Source organism: Heloderma suspectum, chromosome 13, assembly GCF_057233095.1.
Source record: "Heloderma suspectum isolate Gila_16-S chromosome 13, 16-S_ref, whole genome shotgun sequence".
Taxonomy (NCBI): Eukaryota; Metazoa; Chordata; class Lepidosauria; order Squamata; family Helodermatidae; genus Heloderma; species Heloderma suspectum.
The window spans coordinates 27,328,289-27,350,750 of record NC_139470.1 but is presented as its reverse complement, the minus strand read 5'-3'; the positions used below and the strand labels follow the sequence as shown (position 1 = coordinate 27,350,750).

Genomic DNA, 22,462 nt, shown 5'->3' with positions numbered 1-22,462 from the left:
AAAATGTTTATTTCTATAGTCTGTAAGTCTTAAAGAGTTACCCACCTCAGAGGAGCCCGCTCCCGTCTCTCTGCATGAGTTCCAGCCCTGAGCGTGCCTCCTGCCAGGGACACCAGCCCAGAGCAATGACTCACGCATGGACTCAACATGCAGCTTCTTCAGTGGACAGACTATCCTGCCACATCCTTGCACTGGGCATGATTGGATGATCCAGTCACATCCAGTGTATAGACACAGTAGACGGATGCACCCCAGCAGAGACTGACTGGAAGGAGATTGGCCCAGATCAGGGAATCATACAGAGCCACAGCACGATACCTCCTTTGAAGAGCTGCTTTGGGCGCATGAGACCTTTTGGTATGATCGACCATTCACAGCGTGCTCACAGTCCAATTCAGGAATTACTGGCATAGGGCCTTCACAGCAGTTGCCCTAGTTCTTGGGAATTCCTGGACAATGGAGACTCAGCCCAGCTTGTTTTTAAGAAGCAGGCAATGGCAGTTCTGTTTAGAAAAGCATCTACAGTCAGGGCCAGAAATATTGGAGCAAGGATAACTGTTTTGGCAGTTGGCCTCCATACACCACCACACTGAAGTTGAAAGGAAACACACCCAGATGGGAGCGAAGTCAGGACTTTCAGCTGTAATTCAAGGGGTTCGACAAAAGTGGGGCACTAACCATTTAGGAAGGACAGCCAGTGGCATACACCCCCCCCATCGTTGGTGGTGCATAAGTAATGGAACAAACCAACATTTTTTCAAACTTAAGGATCGCCTTTCATACCTGGATGAAGATCCTTTGCAGTCAATGACTGCCTGAAGTCTGGAACCCATGGACATGACCAAATGCTGGGTTTCCTCCCTCGAGATGCTTTGCCAGGCCTTTACTGCAGCTGCCTTCAGCTGCTGCTTGTTTGTGGGTCTTTCTGCCTTCAGTCTTGTCTTCAGTAAGTGAAAAGCATGCGCTATTGGGTTGAGATCAGGTGACAGACTGGGCCATTGAAGAACATCGCACTTCTTTGCCTTCAGAAACTCTTGGGTAGCTTTTGCTGTATGTTTTGGGTCATTATCCATCTGCAATATGAAGCAGCGTCCTATCAGTTTGGCAGCATTTGGCTGAATCTGAGCAGAAAGTATAGCCCTATACACTCCAGAATTCATCCTGCTGCTTTTATCAGCAGTCAGGTCATCCATAAACACCAGTGACCCGGTTCCATTGGCAGCTATACATGCCCAGGCCATAACACTGCCTCCACCACGTTTGACAGATGATGTGTTATGCTTTGGATGAGCTGTTCCTTTCCTTCTCCATACTTTTCTCTTCCCATCATTCTGGCACAAGTTAATCTTGGTTTCATGAGTCCAAAGAATCTTATTCCCGAACTGGGCAGGCTTTTTTAGGTGTTTGCTGGCAAAGGCTAATCTGGCCTTTCGTTTCTTGAGCGTTACCAGTGGTTTGCACCTTGTTGTGAAGCCTCTGTATTTACATTCATAAAGCTGTCCCTTGACTGTAGATGTTGACAATGACATGCCTACCTCCACAAGAGCGTTCTTGACCTGGCTAGATGTTGTGAAAGGGTTCCGCTTCACCATGAGCAGAATTCTGCAGTCATCCATTTTAGTTGTCTTCCGTCGTCTGCCAGGCCTTTTGCTGTTGCTGAGCTTGCCAGTTAATTCCTTCTTTTTCAGGATGTTCCAAACTCTTGTATTGGCCACTCCCACTGTTTTTGCTATCTCTCTGATGGGTTTATTTGGTTTCCTCAGCCTAATGATGGCCTCCTTCACTCGCAGGGACACCTCTTTGGACCTCATGTTGGGAGTTCCAGTGAACAGCTACCAAATGCAAATGTAACACTCAGAACCACCTCCAGACCTTTTCTCTGCTTGATGGGTCATGGGGCACCCAGGAAACAGGCCACACCTGGCCATGCAGCTGCTTGTCAGCCATTCGTTCCATTACTTATGAGCCACCAATGATGGGGGTGTGTGTGTATGCCACTGGCTGTCCTTCCTGAATGGTTAGTGCCCCACTTTTGTCAAACCCCTTGAATGACAGCTGAAAGTCCTGACTTCGCTCCCATCTGGGTGTGTTTCCTTTCAACTTCAATGTGGTGGTGTACGGAGGCCAGCTGCCAAAACAGTTATCCTTGTTCCAATATTTCTGGCCCTGACGGTATGTCTCTGCATACCACTCTAGCTTGTCTCAGGCCTATTGATCTATGTCATGGTTTTTTTTATTTTGCACTATATCTTTTTTATTTATGTCTAGAATTAGAATTATTGCAAGCCACCCTGCTTTCATAAAGCATGAAGTATAACATTCTGAAATAAGTTAAGTGTCAAAGTTGATGCCACTGGCTGGATAGGACGAGGTGGCTGAGAAGGGCCGATTCCAACCTTATCCTTGCTATTAAAAAATACTGAAGCTGAGATTTTCTGAATGCTGCACTCCATTTCAGTTTCCTCTTACTTTTGGGAGGGGTCCTTGTCCAGAATGTACACAGCCCCGAGCAAGGGCTCTCAGCCTTTGCCACCCATGGTCAATATGCAAGTCTCCACGAGGTCAGTGAATAATACCAAGACCGGCAGCACAGCCAATGGCTTAGTCACTCTTCTCCCTTTGGGAGGGTGGAGGTAAAAAAATGACCTAAGAAAAAGAGCACCCTGGACTGTGTGCTATTAAGATGTGGGGTGGAGCCCACGACAAAGGCATGTGAATGGGGGCGGGGGGGAGGTCCCGCCGGCCACCAGCCCTCCCTGTCAAGACTCCGCCATACCAGCTCCCTCAGCTGCGACATCTCGCTGCAGAGCTCATACGCACCCCGCTTCCTCCTCCACCTTAAGAGGTCCAATCACACTCCGAGCCCCTGGTCCCCCTGCCCCAAGACTGCAGGATCCATGCTCAGGTGGTCATCTACAGTCATGCAGAGCTGACTAAATATTGGGGCAAAGGGCTCCCCCCCCCCGTCTTTTCTTCTCTGGCAGAGACAAACTGCCATCTCACTTGGACAAAAACAGAAAGAGCGGTCACCTTTTGCTGAAGCCCACCTCCAAACACCGTGGAGGAGTTTTGTTTTTGGAGTACCACAGCATGCTGCTCAGAGCGGGACAGAAGTCACGAGAAGACCTTTGCAGAACAACCAAGGCCCTGACAAAACCCTCCCTGCTCAAGATCCGCCCTCGGTACCTACCCAACAACTCAGAAAGTCTTTGTGGCTTCGACAGAGGGGTTGCTGTCGCAAAGACACTTCGCCAGCTGACCACAGCAAATGTATTAAACCCATGGTTGTGGGGAGGGCGGGGATGTGAGCCTGTTGCTCTCCTGCGGTCCATCTATTGGGCTTCTCTTTACGACGCAAGCTGTTCCTACGTTGCGGAACCCCAGCGATGGCCTCAGCAACCTCCTGAACTCGTTCCTGACAAGGGCTTTTATTTCTGGTGGTTCCGGGTGCAATGGGTTGGGTGGCCCAGGGTCTTGTCTCTCCCTTTCATCCTGGCATAGGCGCTGACAGCTGCGTCCTCACAGACAAAGCTGAATGCTGCCTTCCGGGCAGCCTCTCTTGAGGGTGGCTTTGGCCGCTGGCCACTACGAGTCCTGTGGGTGGCGGGGCTGTCTCTGCTGGGGGCATGGCTGCTCCGAGCCCTGTTTCGGGCTGCGCTTCCCATACTGGTATGATTAGCGGGAGGACTCAGCCCTGCTTCCTGGAAACCAGTTACTACAGGATGCCTGTAAAAGGAACAACACCAAGAAGAACTGAGCAACGGCCCTTCTCCATTCCTAGCCAGCCCCCATATCTTTCCTGCATCGAGGATGCGAGAAACTGGTCCACTCACCCAGCAGAAGGGTGCATCCCACTGTCTTCATAACTGGTTTCTGCAGTAGTCCGAATCCACAGCTGGGTAGGAGATACAAGCTGTGGAGAGATGAATTCCCTATTAGACCCCAGTATCCTAGAGGGGGAAGGCGCCACCTCTACTGACACTGCCAAGGCCTGCAAATAGCAGTAATTTTTTTTTTCCTTCCAGGGCATATATTAGGAGAGGGTTCCAAGGCTCAGGAAGAGAGACAAAGGCCACGCTGCACACACATCATGCTCACATGAGTTTGGCTGTCTCGAGTATGCCTGGTGTGGAGAATGTGAACATGGGGACATTTTTCTCCCTCTCTTAAAATACTAGAACCCAGCGGGGTCACCCTGTGAAGCTGATTGGTGGGAGATTCGGGACAGATAAAAGGAAGGACATCTTCACACAGCGCATAGTTAAACTATGGAATTTGCTACCACAGGATGTAAGTGATGGCCACCAATTTGGATGGCTTTAAAAGGGGGGTGGACAAATTCCTGGCGGAAAAGGCTATGAATGGCTACTAGTCTTGATGGCTATGTGCTACCTCCAGAACCAGGGGCAGTGAGCCTCTGTACACCCGATTGCTGGGGAACATGGGTGGGAGGGTGCTGTCGCGCTCATGCCCTGCTTGTGGGTTCCCAGTCGACAGCTGGTTGGCCACTGTGTGTACAGAATGCTGGACTAGATGGACCCTTGGTCTGATCCAGCATGGCTCTTCTTAGGTTCTTATGAGTATCATGACACTATTGTTTTCCCTACCTGGCAATTAATGGGTACTCAGCATCTCATTAAAAGGATCTTGATGGTCCTTAATCAACTGAAATTTCCATCTTCTGGGATGTGACACACATCAGAGAGGGGAGGGGCACAGACAGCTCAAAGCAGGTTAAATTTGGATGGAAAGAGAGGCAGAATGCTAGGCAGTGTTAGCTGGGGTGGGTAAAACTGTAGCACGGGGTGGGGGGAGAGGGTGATCTTATCTGATGCAGGTTTAGCAGTTTTGCTATCTGCTGTAAGAATCTGATTGCATCTACAGCATGTATATTTACAAATAAATAGACATCACAAAGAAGTCACTAGTGAATGGCTACTCGTGAGTAGACATTTTCTGTGGTGGTCTCCAAATTGTGCAATGCCCTTCCTGGAGAGCACCACCCAGCACCTACTTTGTTGACTTTTCAACTCCAGACAAAGACTTTTTTATTGTTCCAGGACTTTATTTTTTTTAAACTGCTGCTTGTTTTATTTCTAATTGTAAGTTTAAATTACATTTTAAAATCATTCTCTTCCATGTTGTAGCTACTTGATATTTCTCTTTTTAAATGATTTAAAATTATTGTTACTGTTGTTATCAAATTCTTCAATGTGTTTTATCATTTGTTTTCTTGTATTTGTTTTTATTATGTATGTCACCCTGAGAGTTTCAGCTATAGGGTGACTAATAAATTGAACGAACAAACAAACAAACCAATCAATCAATCAAGTAAAATTTCATCCAAAAGAAACTCAGACCCGGTGATACTGCCCTGAAGCTCTCACTGCTCAGGGAACAATCCTCCCCTGCTCACCCCCTCCACCCTCTGTGCTGTGCCCACTGTTTTAGTGTTTGGTCTGAGTCAATGGATTGCCTGCTGCCCCAGGACACTCGCTTGCAGAGCCCCCAGGCTCCCTTTCAAGGCTGCTCTGGGAACTCCACACACACCTTTGAGGCTTTCTGTTGTGCCGCCTCCTTCATTTTGGCCACAGCAGTTCGGAGGCGCGAGTTCTCTTCCTCCAGGATGCTGATGCGGATGTTGTTGGCCTGGAGCTGCTTCCCCATGTCCTCCATGATGTCCCCGGTGCCTGCAAAGAAGTGCAACGGAGCCAGAGGTCAAGCCCAGAGTGGAAGGATTGGCTGTCGTGCAGAATCGGAGTGCTGAAAGGGGTGGCAAGGAGGCAGTTGAGGCCAACCGTTTGTCCCAAGGCTGGGCCCTTGACATGGCAGCTGCTCCTCCCCTCCCCCCACAATCCCTTTCAGGTCTTTAATGAGGCCTTAGTGGCTGCTGCCATCCCACCCTGCCCTCCAAGGAGAAGAGGCTCTTGCTTGGCTCAGGGAAAGCCTGTGGCTTGAATGCAGGCCGCAATCGTTCTGCGTTCACAGGCTTGCCCTTGGTCCAGCATTTTGAAGACCCTGACAGACAGTGCAGCACAGTACCTTATACACTGAGTGCTAAAGCCCTCCCCAGGTCAAATCTCACTGCCAAACTCACTAAGTGGCCTCAGGCAAGCCCCCTTCTCCTCTTCCCCCATCTGCAATAAGGGGATAATACAGAACTGCTTTATAGGGGTGTAGTGAGGATTACTGTGATCATGTATGTCACAGATGGGGAACCTGTGGTTCTCCAGTGGTTGGACTACAACTCCCATCAACCCTGGTCGCTGACCCTGGTGGCTGGGACTGATGGAAGTTGGAATCTAACTTCTGGAGGACCACTGCTTCCCTGCCACTCCTGATGTACGTGAATTGTTTTGAGCACTCAGAAGGCACCCTGTAAATGTTGCCACCATTATTCTCCTTTTCCAGACCTTTTCTGGATTCTAGAGGACACTCCCCCTCTCCTGTCAGAGTCTTGTAAAAACAGTGGAATTCAGCAGACCTGGCAAGATGACCCAGCAAGCAGAGATGATTTCTGGGCAAGATCTGAGGGAATTCACCCATCCCTAATCTTATAATTGGAATGTACTTGGAACCTGTCGTATGCTTTGGGTTGTTTTCCTTTAATTATCTCTTTGTACTTTAACATCTCATTGTGCTTGATCACCTTTGTCCCCTTTTATCATCACATTACCTCTGTCAGGTAAGTTGCCATTGTTCCCATTTTACAGATGAGGCATTTAGGCTACGAGAGAAGCGATTTGCCCATGGCCTCCGTGAGTCTGTGGCTGTGGAGTGATTTGCATCCATGTCCCACCAGCTAAGCCCAGCGCTCCATCAGCTCCCCTCCCCTGTTAGGCGTTCCCATGGATGCTTGCCCTGACAGAGGGGATGCTCCTGCCCTCCCCCCCTTGAGCCCCAGTCCTTACTTTCAAACTGCGTCTCGACAGGGATGTGGAGGTCTGGGAAGGACACCAGGAGCCTCTCCCGCTCCTTCATCTCCTGGATCAGCTCTCCCAGCTCGGAGACGGTCCTCCGCAGCTCAGACGCGGACTGCTCTAAGCTCAGCTTTTCCTGCTGTGCTCGCTCGGTAAACTTCTGTGTTGAGACAGGAGCGCAGTTCAGCCTCTCGGGCACCCTGGATGCTACAGGCACAGGTCAGAGCGATAGGGCTGCCAAAGGTTAGCTCACAAGCCCCTAGGGGAGATGAAGACTAAGGCCGAGCTCTCATAAACAGCAGGTGATCAACGTGTGCCTGGACTGTGCCACTTCAGAGTGCGGGTGCAGGGCTCACATGATGAAATGCTCCACACACAAAACGTTCCTTGCACATCGAAAACTAGCTAGCTGTTGGGGAAAAGGCTAGGCTGAAACTGTTCTCCCTCACATCTCATTTTCTATGTGGATGTAATTTTGGGGATGGAGGAGCAATCGGTGAAGTAGTACAGGGCCAGCACAGGTTTATCATCTGTTTGCGAGAACTAGGCCTAAGAGCTAGTCAAGTCCAGTATAAAAAGGAGGGACTGGCAACTGGATTTGTAACAGGCCATTCTGGGGAGGTAGCAGGGGGCAATTGGCTATCGCTCCCCAGGCTCGGTATGGCAAGCACGCTGCCCTGCTCTGCCCCAGTCATTCAGTTAGCAGTGTTGGGATCCCTCAGCCTCGGTTTTCCCATCTGTATAATTAGACTAAGGCTGTAATCACATGAAGCCAGGTGCCGGTGGTGCCTTCCTTCCATTTGCCCACTTTCTGCGGACAAGTGGATGCTTCATCCCGACTCTGACTCTCTCTCTCTCTCTCTCTCTCTCTGCTATCCCAGGATCTGAGGGGGAGACAATGTAGTCAGCAAAGTGGGTGTGGCTAAAGGACCCCAGAAACTTGTGTTTCTGTGGACATGGGCTGCCTATCTTGAGCAGGGATGGGAGAAGCAGGGATGCTTGACCTCGCTGAAATTCTCCGAACTTTACTTCAAAGCTTGCTTGGATCAACCCGCTCCCATTCTCATTTGCAACCTGTTTTTCGGTACGTTCGAATGAGAAAAGTTGCGCATTTTTCAAACATTGTGCATTTTTCAAGTACACATTTTGTGAGCACAAACACAAGTTTGGGAATTTCTGAACATTTTTGGAGATCATGCGCTCCTGTTCATGTTCCGGATTGCGAACAGGGCATTTTCGAGTGATTTGTGAACAGAAACAAAATCCTCACACATCCTGAATCTTGAGACAACAATCTGTGGCTCTTGCTCGTGTGAGCCAGGGATGGCCACTTGGTATTCCTGGGGGCTTCCCTATTTTCTGTGCCAGCCTTCCAGATGTGTTGGACCACAAGTGCCATCATGCCTAGCCAGCACAATTACCATGCTGGCTGGGGATGATGGGGGCTGTGGTCCAACATCTCTGGAGGGCACCAGGTTGGAGGAGGCTGCTGTAACTAGTGGTCCAGATGTTACAAGTATATTTTACCAGGCAAACTCACCATCTTCCTCCCCAGTCATAAGGCTCCATGACAAACCGATACCCTCTACCACAGGGATGGGCAACTTGTGGCCCTCCAGATGTTTCTTCCCACAACTCCCATAATCCCTCACCACTGGCTATGTTGGCTACACCTGATGGGAGCTGTAGGCCAAAACATCTGGAGGACCACAAGTTGTCCACCTCTGCTCTAAGAGTAAAGGGCTTCACACATACGGGAAGCAGGCGCTCAAGGCACAGAGCACGGCATGAAAAGTCGCAAAGAGAAGTTCAACCAATGTTCTTTATGAGTGAACTGGTGAGCAGATCTTTCACTGCACCTTGACCAGAATCTGGCAGGGTGATTAAGGGCCAAGCAGAGCTGTCCCAAAGGCCGGATATGGCCCGTGGGCTGCCCGTTGCTCATCCTTGGTGTAATCAAGCTTAGTTCATTCTCCCACGCTGGAATGGTACGGTCTGCACCTCACCCCCAACACCACCACAAAGGGAGTGCTTGTTCTCACTGTGGACAGGAGTTCCCACCCCACCCCCTTCTGCTGACCTGCTGGGCCTCCAGTTGGTGCTGGAGCTCCCACATCCCTTCCTGGTTCTCCTTCAGCTGCTCCTTCATCGTGTACTGCTTTTCTTCCTCCTCGGCCAGGCTGCTCTTCAGCTGCTCGCACTCCTGGTCCAGATTATCCAACTGCTGCATTAGACCTCTTTGCTTGGCCTGGAGAGACTACAGGCAGAGAGGGAGGGATTTGTTATTTGGATTAAATAGAAGGAAGGCTGGACGCTTTCGTTGGCTGATGAATCAAATTCAAGGGCAGAAGTGGTGAATTTTAAAGGTATCCTTGCTCATATTTTGAGGGCTGTTTTGCTTTTGGTGTGTTACTGAAACAGGGAATGGACGTTCACCTCTCCTCCCTCTCTGTGCACTGTTTATTCCCTTGTGTTGCTTTCTGGACTGTAATGCTCTTGGGGCAAGGAACTGTCCTCTTATTCTTTCTACATGGATGGTGTGATGTCATTACTGATTAAATCTAGCCTTTACTTCTAGTAATGAATGGCACCTTTTGTTTAGGAAATACCAAGCTGTCTCTTATTTCCTTCAGTATCTCAAAAAGACACATTACTTATCCATAATTGGTTAAAAGGCAGAGGGTCAATCAACCAAAACTCCTGTAATCAGTTGGGCACCCTTATGGCACAGTCCTGTACTGGAGATCTGCCAACTGAAGTGCCACTGTAGCCTTTCCCACCCTGGTTGTCCTCCAGATGTGTTTGCCTAGGCTCCCACCAACCCCAGCCAGTTCAACACATCTGGAGGGCACCAGGCTGGGGGAGCACACCAGCTACCTATCAGCTACAGAGCCACATGCAAGGTTATGTTATTGTCATACAAAGCCCTACGCCACTTGGGACCAGGATATCCAACAGACCGCCTTCCCTTATATATACCCAGCCAACCTTTAAAAACATCAGAGGAGACCTTGCTGGTCATTCCAAAAGTAATGGAATGTTGCTCCGCAAAACCTCGACAGTGGGCCTTCTCAGTAGGAGCGCCCAGCCTCTGGAAAACCCTCCACCCGCACAGTTTGGGAGGCCGAAAAATGTGACATCCTTCAAACGCCTCCTGAAAATGCACTTGTTCACCCAGGCTTTCCCTGGGTTGTAATTAAATTAATCATGCGGCTCCATCTTACTGCTCCTTGTATTGTACTGTTTTTATTGTAATTGGAGTTGTTTTAACGTTGCGTTTTTAATATTGCATTTTAAATGTGATTTTAATATTTATATGTGGACTGGTTAGGGATTTTGTTATATTTAGCAGTATATAAATATCACAAATCAATAAATAAGTCTGGGCTATCAGCTGCAGCGGATGCACTACTATGCGAGATATTCCGCTACCATGATAGATACGCCAGCAGAACAGCACTGTGGACTGGACACGAGTGGCAAAGGGGAGGAGCACGCCTGCGCTATATCCCACACGCCTTCGATCCACAGCCACGACTCTGTTTGACAGCAAACTGTACAACAGCCTCAGACTGGTGCAGGAATCTACCCTCCCAGTGACGTCAATGGGAAGGAAAACCCCTCAAAAGCAGTCGTCCCTGCACAGACAACTGTCCGACCCACGTCTCCACGAAAGAGCATAGGATTTGGTGGAACTCAGCACCACATCACAGCACCCCCAGTCCCCAGTATATAAACCCCACACCGGGACAGCATAACTTAAACAACAGGCCAAAGTGGCTCTTATTAGGAGAACTCTTGGTATGCTTGGACAGCTCTTTAAGGATAACTGAATGTGGCTTAGTTTTGCCTTTTATTGCTCCTCTTAGTTTTCACCTCTCTTTTTAAAAAGCGTCTTGCAAGCCGCCTTGGAGATTTCGATCGAAAGGTGGGGCATACATGTTTTTGTTAGCAAATTAATCAGGAGAACCGGACGACAACTTGGCCGAAGGCAAGAGGGCAGCCTGGCCGCTGCCCAGCCACACCTCTTTGTGCCGGAGCACGCTTTCCACCCTGGCCTTCTCCTTGTCGAGCTCGGTGCTGGCCCAGTTCAGCTGCTGCTTGGCACTCTCCAGCTGGCTAGCCAGGACCTCCACGTGGTCGTTCAGTTTGCTCACTTCGCCCTTGTCCACCATCTTCACCCTCATCTCCTGCAGCAGATCACTTTTGGCCTGCTCTGTGGAACAGACAACAGTTCAGGAGCCTGGGCCAGACACAGGATGAGCCCCATTTCAGGTGTCAGGCAGGGGAGAGAGAGATTCAGCAATGTCCCATTTCCCTCCCACCTCCCCTTAGATACATGCAAAATTCAGTGGCAAAAATTGGTGGCCACAATCCAACATAGTTATAGCCCAAGATTTACTCCTAAGTATAGGTGCATAGGACTGCAGCCTTAAATCCACTGATCTTTGGTGGATTTAACAGTGCAATCATATGCATGTCCACTCAGATGTAAGACCTATTGTGTTCATCATATTCATTAACAATGTCCTCAAAACAGGACAGTCTCCTTTCTATTTTTTGAAGTAAAGAGATTTTACTAATACGTGCATACCTAATACATAAGCCCATTCGGGGCGCAATCCTATGCATGTTTAGAGAGAAAACGGTCCTTTTTCAACTGCTCCCAGCATGCCCCAGCCAGCCATGCGCTCTTAATTGCTTATTTTAACAACAATGTGCAGACTGCATGAGCCAGGTAGAGCTATTGGTGCTCTCAAGGAATGTGGTATGAAGCACCAGGGGTGGAAGAGGGATGGACAGAGGTCTGACCGCCCTTTCTAAATGGTGTCCCTACCAGGCAGACCTAATGCAAACCACGCAGATAAACCCAACGTCTCTTGTTCCTTCTAAAGTTAAATGGGGGAGGGCTAAGGAACTAGTTCTACGTTAGAAAGCAGCAACAGGCAGCTCCAGAACCAAATCCAAGCTCCCTTTGCCTACCTAGAGAAAGTGGCAGCTGTGGCAGCAGGATTTGACAGCACGGCTCTTTAAGGGAAAGGAGTGACGGGGTTGAGAGCTTGGCCCATCACCTTTTGCTCGCTTCTCAAAGTGGCTTTCTAGGAAAATGAGTTGCTGACCAGGGATCTACCCAGGCATTTCCTCAGCAGGAGTAGAGAGAATAAGGGCTATAGGATCAAGTGGAATGGACAGAGGGATGGCCTCAAAGCACAGTGTCTAAGAGATGGAGGCACAAATCAAGACGTGCCTGCTCCATATCTCGCCTTTGCCATCTTGTGGATAAAGGAGGTTGCCTTATACTACGTCGGCCTATTTAGGGCTTCACTGTGAAAGTATTTCTATGCTGCCTTTTGGTCAAAGGCCCTCTTCAAGGCTCTCTTCATTCATTTTCATTCGTTACATTTCTATCCTGCCCAACAGCCAAAGCACCATGGGTGGTTCACAAAAATTAAAACCGTAAAATACAATAGGATAAGCAAATATAAAACCTTTAACATACAAAAATTTAAAACAGTTTGAAACAACCAAAGAGAGTGCACAATAAAATACTGGGACCTGATAAAACAACAGGCATTAAAAAGCCCCATCATATGCCATCAAATACCCGGGAGTAGAGGAAAGGCTTAACCTGCCACTGAGAAGAGGACAATGCTGGAACCAGGCGGACCTGGGGAGAGCATTCCACAATCACGGGGCCACCACCCTCTCCCTTGTCTCCTCTTCTATTCTTACCCAGCTCTTGGATGGTGGCTTCCTGCATCTGGAGCTCCTCTTTCAAAGTGGAGACTTCCTTCTCCAAGGAAACAGCTCCTAGAAGAAGTCAGACAACACACTGCTTCACGTGAATTGTACAGTCCTGCCCAAGCCGCCAGCAGAAGAGTGGAAAAGGCCTGAAGAGGGAGAGCAGCTGTGGACTGGGGCCTTTGAGGGGAATGCAAAGACCAGAGGGTACACCTTGCAGAAGGGGAAAGTGGTGGCGAAGGAAGACATTCTGAGCAAATTCAGCAGCAGAAGAAAAAGAGTTCTAAGAGTCATGACGGTTAAATTCAGCCGTCATATTTGGAGGCAGTAGAACTGACTGCCATGTGCTGGGGGCAAACCACAGTGGGAGGCTATCAGCTTCATGACCTGCTTGTGAGCACTCCGTGGGCTCTGGCTGGCTCATGACTGGCTCCAGGGTTTTGATGGTCCTGACCAAGACACTCTCAATAGTCCCCCTCAGTGAGTCTGCCTTCTCACCACCATGGTCACCAGCTGCTCTTGCTGCTGCTCCTCCATCTCCGCCTCCGCCTCCTCCTCGCCATCGCTTGAATGACAGGCAGAGAGCCAGGGGGCAAGTCGGCCGTGGCATCTCCTGCTCCTCTTTCTCACCACCATTGCCCGGGTCAGAATGAGAGGAAGGTGAACAAGCAGGTTGCAACGGTGAAGAGGAAGAACAAGTCCAGGGAGCTCTTGCCAGTGGGGCCCTGCTGGGAGGAGAGCCCTTGGCAGGTGCTCAACCATTCCTCCCCTTGACGCTGGCCCTGGGCTGGCTCATCCATCCCTGTTGTGGTCAAAGTGGTACAAAGAACATTTGGGCTCAGAGCAGCCACAGGGGAGCTCATAACTGTGTCCCCCAACAATAGGCCATGCCTCCAGACGAGGGTGGGGCTCACTCTTTGATGAGGGGAGGAGACGATGGATCTCCAGAGGCCTCCCAACCAATGTGCTTAAGCCTGGAACACCACCACAAAGAACTGCCCAGCAACAGACATTGCATTTTGTAAGGATTCAGCCAGGGCTTAACCCAAGCTGGGGTACTCAGAGGTATGTCCCACAGTGCTGAATGGGGCCTACCCTGAGAAAGTGTATTTAGGGTTGCAGCCCTAATGGGTAATTTTGCTGGCGTTCTAAACAGGTTTTTAAAATTGACTTATACTGTTTTATTATTTTTAACTCCACCACTTAACTACTACTACAACAACTGCTACTGCAGCACTGACATTTTTTCAAGGGAGGAAGTAAGGATGGACCAAGATTCCCCGATGCAACTCATAGTGCAGACAGTATACAAATTAATGTCAAAGGGAGGAGCCTTAATGAAATCCACAAGTCAATGCTGATCCCCCCCCCCCGTTTTATCCAAATGATGCCCTCCTCGTAGCCTTCTCAAATTGGTAGCTCAGAAGGGTGTCACAAAAGGTAAGGGCCCAAACCCTCCCTCCCCAATGCAGCCCCTTGTAATTTGAGCACCGGTTACAGTCAATAGAGGTCGGGTATCCCAGAATCATCACCATGATCAAGAAAGCAGGCCCAGAGTGAGGAACCTCTTTCAACCCAAGGGCCAAATTCCATTTTGGAAAACCTCTTGGCGGCCACATTCCAGTAGTGGGTGGAGCCAATGGCAAAAGGGGCAGGGCGTGGATGACGAGGTGCAGGGAATGCTTATCAAATTTGCAGATGACACAAAATTGGGTGGGATAGCTAATACCCTGGAAGACAGAAACAAAATTCAAAGTGATTTGTTAGAGTATCAAAGATAGAGTAGAGCGCTGGGCAGAAAACAAAAGAATGAAATTTAATAGGGACAAATGCCAAGTTCTGCACCTAGGAAAAAGAAACCAAATGCACAGTTACAAGATGGGGAATACTTGGCTCAACAATACTACAAGTGAGAAAGATCTTGGAATTGTTGTTGATCACAAGCTGAATATGAGCCAACAATGTGATGCGGCTGCAAAAAAGGCAAGTGCTCTTTTGGGCTGCATTAATAGAAGCATAGCTTCCAAATCACATGAAGTACTAGTTCCCCTCTACTCAGCACCAGTTAGGCCTCATCTGGAGTACTGTGTCCAATTCTGGGCACCACACTTTAAGAAGGATGCAGACAAGCAAGAGGGTTCAGAGGAGGGCAACAAAGATGATCAGAGGACTGGAAACAAAGCCCTATGAAGAGAGACTGAAAGAACTGGGCATGTTTAGCCTTGAGAAGAGAAGACTGAGGGGAGATAAGATAGTGCTCTTCAAGCACTTGAAAGGTTGTCACAGAGAGGAGGCCAGGATCTCTTCTCCATCATCCCAGAGTGTGCAGGACACGGAATAATGGGCTCAAGTTACAGGAAGCCAGATTCTGGCTGAACATCAGGAAAAACTTCCTGACTGTTAGAGCAATATGACAATGGAACCAATTACCTATGGTGGTGGTGGGCTCTCCCACACTGGAGGCATTCTAGATGAGGCTGGACAGTCATCTGTGAGGGATGCTTTGACTGGGATTCCTGCACTGAGCAGGGAGTTGGACGTGATGGTCTTATAGGCCCCTTCCAACCCTACTATTCTATTATTCTAGGGCCAAAATGCCCACAATACCAGCGTATTTTAACTGAAAGCTCTTCCTGCCAATAACTCGGCCCTAGGAGAGGAGTTTCAACCTTTTAGCATAGGGGAAAAACTGCACAGACATCGGGAAATCACCAAATGATTGGTGGCAGGGGTAAAGGGGATGGAGTCAGAGGAAGGGGCCATTTGGGGAGAAGCCCAGAGGACCGGATTGGGACCCTGGGCCTGAGGTTCCCTACCCCTGGAGGAGGCAACGGGTAAGCAATATTAACTGGCCAAGCCCGCTGTTCTGCAAACTGAGCCAGAAAATAGAGACCCATCTTTTCTGAGGGCATTCAAATGGGGCGCTGGGTATCAAACCCAGCAGGGTATCAAAAGCCCAGCTTAAAGAAGGAGACAGGAGAGGATATTCACTGTTTTGGAGACCCTCCTTGTCCTTCTCCAGCGTGGCCACCAGCTGCCGGGTCTCTGTGTTCTGTTTTTCAAACTTTAGCTCCGCCTCCACCCTCTGCTGCTCCTGGGCTTCTTTCTCCTTCTGAAGGCGGCTGTCGAAGGTCTCCAGCTGCTTCTTCAGCTCCTCCCTCTGCTTCTCAGACTCTTCCAGCTCCTCCTTCAAAGGGTTAACAAGCTCCATCAGCATTTGGAGATGTTTGTTGATCCGAGAGAGGTCCTTGCTCTGCTCAGACGCCCAGTAGCTGATGTCCATGGCCGTGAGGGGCTTGTGACCGAGGGTCTCCTCAATCATCTCAAGGAACCTGCTCAGAGAAGATGGGAGGTTCTGGCTGTTGCAGACGCTGATGATGGCACAGCCCACTTCCCGGAGGCTGGCCTGGGCCCTCTCGCACGCATCGCAAGGCACCAGGGAGGACTCGATAGTCTGAGAGTGGGTGCTCCGGGCATGCTTGCTGGGCCCATGCGCTGACTGTGCTTCAGAGCGGGTGGGGAGGTTACTGTCCAGCAGCCCACTGCTGGCCGATAACGTTAAGGGGGAAGACCGGAAGCTAGGTAAAGTTGTGTCCAAGTCTGAATGCTCCGAGGAGCAGCTTTTCAAGCACTCGTTTTCAGCTTTTGCTGCCTGCAAGGAACATTTCAGGCTGGAAGCATCTTCTTTATTGTGTTTTTTCTAGACATGAAAGAGAAAGGAAGGCATTAGCTGTCCAGGTTACACTGCTTATTCGGGAGGTGGATGTCCCATGCGGGGTAGGGAGGGAAGCTTATGTGTCTGCCATGATTACTCTATACCAGCCTTCCCCAACCTGGTTCCCTCCAGATGTGTTGGATTCCCATTGGCTATGCTGGCTGGGAATGATGGCATTTGCAATCCAACACATCTGGAGGGCACCAGGTTGGGGAAAGCTGTGCTGTACAAACATGGAGGTTGATACTGGGCACAAAATTCAGCATCTTCAGAATTTGCAGCTTTCTTTTAAAGCACACAAAACGGGTTCTTGGCCTCAACTTGTCTGCCTCATAAAGTGATGTTTTGTGGAACAAAGGGCTGCTGAAAGTTGAGCCAGGAAACATCCTATCATTCCACATTGGTATGGCTTAGCCAGGGAAGCCCCAAATGATTCTAGCTCTTTCCAAAACTGTTATCTGCAATGACATTGTTCATTGGGATGCTCTGAATAACTTAGTCAGGACTGGATCCTCTTTCAAAGGTAACTGTCGTCATCAAGTGTTTTGTTTTTTTTTACTTGCACCCTTCCCCTTCTTTATTAAGAAGGTATTTACAGCCCTAAGGATTCAACAATGCCATGTTGGCCTATGCTGATGGAAGTTTGTCTATTCAAAGGTTTTTACACCCACCTTTCCACTCACAGGAGTGCTCATGGAGCTCTCTGATGCTGAAAATAGTATGCAATATGATGTTTATCAGTCTTTCCTAACCTGGTTCCCTCCAGATGTGTTGGACTGCAACTCCTAGCCAACATGGCCATTGGGAGTTGCAGTCCAACACATCTGGAGGGAACCAGGTTAGGAAAGGCAGATTTATATCTTGTCTGTGTATTTGGTTTCTCATTAAAACGAGATCATGGAGAGCCAGTGTGGTATAGTGGCAAGAGTGTTGGACTAGGAGCTGGGAGATCCGGGTTCTAGTCCCCACTCGGCCATGGAAGCTCACTGGGTGACTTTGGGCCAGTCACACACTCTCAGCCCAACCCACCTCACAGGGTTGTTGTTGTGAGGATAAAATGGAGAGGAGGAGGATAATGTAAGCCGCCTTGGGTTCCTTGCAAGAGGAAAAAAGGCGGGGTATAAATGCAATAAATAAATAAAATAAATGGTGACCATTGCTTGTAAGCAACAACAACCCCTCCTCCCCAGTGATTTTCACAGAACAGGACCGAAGCCCTAAATGACTGATAGGTGGTTAATGGATGGGAATGAAAAGAAAAGCAATTGAGAAAGTCACAACAGCACCTATTGTGTGCTTTGTCAGCCCAACATTTCAGAGGAAAGCTTCCTTCTTCAGGGGCTGCCTGCAACATCACAAAATGTACAAGTTAAAAAAATCCTAAACAACTTTGGAGGGTGGTTTTACGCTTTTTGTGACAGACTGGTATTCTCTTTAAATGCGTATGTAGATGTGAATGTATTTACATGTACTCAGTCCATGTTTTGTTGTGCTGTGTGCCATATGGCTTTTATGTGAGGAAGTTTTTAACTTGTATATTTTGTGATGCTGTGTGCAGCCCCTAAAGGAGGAGACTTTTCTCCGAAACATCCGGCAGACAAAGCACATAATAAATAGGCGCTGTTGTGGCTTTCTCACTTGTTTTTCTTTTTGTGATTGGAGTGCTTCCCTGTTGCTTTAATGGAGGCAAACCCCAAGCACCTCTACAGCCAGCTCTGCATTTCCCATATTTTCAACAGAAGCTTTCCCTTGTGGGTTTTATCCCGCAAGGGCATGGGATCCTTCTAGATCATCTCCTCTGCTTGCAACCCGTGGAAATCCAGGAAAGAAACTGAAAGGGTTTATGTGTGCATGTGGTGGGGAAGCTATACTTATCTGGCTTCACATGACCAGGCTTGGTCAGCACGCAGAAGTTCCCTGCCCCCCACCGGACAGCCTACCTCAGCCGCCAGCTGCTGATAGAGGGCCCCCAGTTTCAGCATGCTGTTCCAGTATTTCCTCACAGCCAGCCCAACAGACATGCAAGGTCCTGTTGACCTGGATGGGGGCACAACTTGTTCGCTGATTAGGTTTTCCGTGTATCCTGTGAAGCTCTGAAGCAGCAACAGCAGCCTTTGAAGGACAGAAAGGAAAACCCATTTTTGTTCCAAGGTTTGCACCTTGCTTTTCCATCCAAAAGGAAGTCCAAAGCAACATAGTGAAACAAATTACAATCACATCAGAAACAGGCAACTTAATGAAAAATGACATAGCAATAAAAATGCTTCAATAACCTATCTGTAAAATTTTAATTAAATGCTCTAAGAGGAAAAAACCCAATACAACGAATAAACAATATACAGTTCACAAACGTTCCATCAATAAATCACTACAGTACAAAGACTTCCATAAATAACAAAAAACCTTTTGTAATGTGGCACAATCGTCAGAGCAAGGAGACGCAGGCTCTGGTGCAACATAACCAGCTATGCAATTTGCTACCGACGGCAAGTCCCTTCCTGCTGCTTCCACAGCTGCCAAACTGCTCCCACCAGTTCTGGTGACTGCTGGGTGAGATAGGATCAAACCAGTATGCCCCAGATAACACTCTAACTGCTGCATCCTGAGCCAGCTGAAGTTTCCAAATAGCCTTCAAATATAGCCCTATATATGATGGACTCCAGAAATCTAACCTACATAATTATGAGGTTCCTGCATCACCTCTGGAAACTGACCCGACCCCGACCATCTGCCTCCACTTTGGTCAGTTGTCCTCACTGAATCCCAAAGCTTCAGCCCTTTTTCTTTGTGTCAAGGAGACACCCAATAGGTTAACTGATTTCCTTTAACCAATGCAGGAGTAGTAACAGGAAAAACAGACTTTTCTATTTGGCAGAGTTAATAAATTAAACTGACACACGGAGTAATATATACAATAAAAAAACTAACATTGTATTAAATACAAGAAGATACGTTATTATATATATATAATATATATAGGATATTTATTTAATCATCCTATATTTATTCTTAACCTACCTACCTCTTCTAAACCCTTCTCCCCAAACCCCACTCACTAGATGTACATTCCCTGAATCCTTATACCCTATCTGATCTGTTAAACTGTCTATTATCTCCATTTAAACTCCTTAGAATTCTCTCACTCACAAGCCCCCCTCACCTTTCACTCACACTAACATTTTATTAACTCTAACTTGCCTAGCTAACATTTTACAATTTAAACACAAACATTTACATTATCATACATATATTATAGTGATCCTATGCATGTTTACCCAAAAATAAATCTGATTGAATTCAAAGGGACTTACTCTTAAGTAAGTGTACTTGTTCTTATTAATTTTATTTATTTATTAGCAATATTTTTATACCACTTAATATAAAAAAATCTGTAAGCGGTTCTAAATCTACATAGGATTGTAGCCTTAGATGGGTGAAAAACAGCTCAGAAGGCGATGGAGGATCAGTGCATGCCCTCACCTGTCAATCACTAGTTCCAGAAGAACCACATGGGAATGCTGGGTAAATTCCGGGTCATTCTCTGCAAAGTCGTAATGCTCCAGCAAAGCCACTAAGTCCAGGTCACAGGACACCTTATCAGGAAACTTCCAGGAAGGATAGCGCATGGCCCCAGATCGGGAGAACACACTGATGACCGTCCCTTGCAGATCTGTGATGTCCTTCCGCAAACTTTCCATGCAGTTTTGGTTAACCGGCAAACTCACCATGTTACCACCCTGATGTCATTCCACCAACCGGCAAAGCACCCGGGTCTTAGAACAGGTGTTCCTAAATCAAGTCAGGGGAAAAGCAATTGGGGCAGGAGGGTTGCCAGGGGAAAGCAGCAAGTGAAGAAAGAGTTAAGCATCCATCATGAGTCCCCTGTAAATCATGCTCTCACCCCCTAGGGCTTTGCAGCAGTTCAGCACTAACTGAGGATCCCAAACGTGTGTCTGCTGCCAAACATCTAGTCCCATCCAGAGGACACTCAATAAGCTGATATCACTACTACAGCTAGACAGTATAAGTCAGCCTTCCCCAACCTGGTGCGCTCCAGATGTGTAGAATCATAGAATAGTCATAGAATAGTAGGGTTGGAAGGGGCCTATAAGACCATCACATCCAACCCCCCAGAACTACTGCTCCCGGCATTCTTGACCATTGGCCATAATGGCTGGGGCTGCTGGGAGTTAAAGTCCAAAACATCTGGAGGACACCAGGTTAGGGAAGACTGAGCTAGGATTACTCTACCTGCAATTACATTTTTGGTACTTTACATTATCTCATGAAAGACTGCCCCCCCCCCATCCAAGCCGCCACCCATCCCTTCCCACAATTTCTAGCTGTAGAACTACTTGATTTGTGACCTATTATACAAATGCATCTGGAGGGCAACAGGTTGGGGAAAGCTAGCATAAGCCATAGACATTACTAGGAAGAGGACCTTTTCTGCTGTGGCACCCCGGTTGTAGAATCAGCTCCCTAGAGAGGTTTGCCTGGTGCCTACGCTGTACTCCTTCCGGCACCAGGTGAAAACCTTATTTTCCCAGCATTTTAGCATTCTAGTCTTTTAGCTCTGCTGTTTTAAATCTGTATTTTAAATCTCTGCCTTGCTGCTAGGTTTTATTCTGGTTGTACTTTTATACTATAGTTTTAAGTTTTATATTATTTTATGTTATACTTTGTGGTTTTAATTTTTGCGAACCACCCAGAAACCTTCCGCTATTGGGCAGTATAGAAATGTCATAAATAAATAAATAAATAACAGCAGCCCCACTTCATTTTATTTATTTATTTATGTGTTTAATTTATACTATGTTTTACTATGTTATTGCATTTTACGTCTGTAAACTTTGTCTTGTAAGTCACACAGAGAACTTTGGCTAATGGGAGGTATAGAAATGTAATAAATAATAATAATAATAATAAATATTATTATTATTAGTGGCAGAGGATGAGATGGCTAGATAGCATCACCGATGCAATGGATATGGGCTTGAGCACGCTCCGGGAGAGAGCGCAGGACAGGAAGGCCTGGCGTGCTGTGGTCCGTGGGGTCACGAAGAGTCGGACACGGCTGAACGACTGAACAACAACAAATTATTATTAGTTCTTATTATTACATTTATATCTTGCCCTTTATTTATTTTTATTTATTGCATTTATATCACGACTTCTTTCCTCTTGCAAGGAGCCCAAGGCGGCTTACATAATCCTCCTCCTCACCATTCATCCTTACAACAATCCTGCGAGGTAGATTAGGCTGAGAGTCAGCGACTGGCCCAAAGTCACCCAGTGAGCTTCATGGGTGAGTGAGGACTAGAACCCGGGTCTCCTGAGTCCCAGTCCAACCCTCTCACCATTACACCACACTGTCTCCCTAACCTAACACTGCCTGCGTATGTGCTGGGGGGGGGGGGAAGGGGGAAAGAGAAGGAAGACACTCTGCACATGCTCAGAGGCACGCGGCCTAACGTGCCCGAGAAGAGGCCACTCATAGACTGAGAATACTGAGCAGTGGCCTGGATTGACGTGGGTCTCTACTAATGGGGGCCGGTGGGTGGGGCAGGAAGGCGGGTCCAAGGTCGGGCGGGGGTATAAAGGGCTAGCGGGCGAAGGCAGACAGGGGCTGCCCAGGCTAACGAGGGGGCTCAACCGGGAAGGACCCGTAGTTCGGAGAGACGCCCCCCGCCCCAAAATAGAGGGGGACAAGGCGAGGAAGACCCACTTGCCGTGTAGCCGCCGCTGGCCTCTTCCGCGCTTTCTAGGCCTCCGCTGCCATGGCAACCCCGAAAGCTTTCCAGGCCGCGCTCGCCAAGGCTCCGCCCCTTGGGACCGTCGGATACGCCCCACCCACCACCTCCATAGAGATAGAAAAGGCTGAGCCTCGCGCTCGGGCTGCGAAACTCCGGGATCCCGTTGGGTTCGCCGGCTGAGGCGAAGCAGCGGAACCATTTCGGAGGAGGAGAGAGAGAGAGAGAGACAGACAGACAGAGAAAGAGACAGAGAGAGACAGAGAGAGAGACAGAGACAGACAGAGAGAGAGAGACAGACAGACAGAGAGAGAGAGACAGACAGAGACAGA

At 48.3% G+C, this 22,462-nt stretch overlaps 1 protein-coding gene across 2 annotated transcripts; it reads right to left on the bottom strand.

The window, feature by feature from the left end:
* Nucleotides 1-2,399: 2,399 nt before the first annotated feature.
* On the bottom strand, nt 2,400-22,179 carry CCDC157 (coiled-coil domain containing 157). Of its 2 annotated transcripts, none has more exons than XM_084819430.1 (11): nt 22,106-22,179; nt 19,858-20,166; nt 18,318-18,489; nt 15,654-16,362; nt 12,654-12,731; nt 10,946-11,136; nt 9,001-9,177; nt 6,912-7,080; nt 5,551-5,690; nt 3,834-3,913; nt 2,400-3,726 (listed from the first exon to the last, which is right to left on the bottom strand). In XM_084819430.1, the coding sequence occupies exons 2-11, from the start codon at nt 20,103-20,105 to the stop codon at nt 3,429-3,431; spliced, it is 2,262 nt and encodes a 753-aa protein (XP_084675556.1). In that variant the 5' UTR covers nt 20,106-20,166; nt 22,106-22,179; the 3' UTR covers nt 2,400-3,428. The 2 variants fall into 2 exon arrangements, with proteins under 2 accessions (XP_084675556.1, XP_084675557.1); XM_084819431.1 differs by having other exon boundaries at nt 22,110-22,159.
* Nucleotides 22,180-22,462: the final 283 nt, after the last annotated feature.

Excerpts from the sequence above, each read along its gene's own strand:
- CCDC157 (XM_084819430.1), bottom strand. The coding sequence starts at position 20,105 with ATGGTGAGTTTGCCGGTTAACCAAAACTGCATGGAAAGTTTGCGGAAG. Across the intron at positions 18,490-19,857 it reads CTGGAACTAGTGATTGACAG|GCTGCTGTTGCTGCTTCAGA; the intron begins GTGAGGGCATGC and ends TGTCCTTCAAAG. Across the intron at positions 12,732-15,653 it reads CAAGGAGGGTCTCCAAAACA|GAGCTGTTTCCTTGGAGAAG; the intron begins GTGAATATCCTC and ends GACTTCTTCTAG.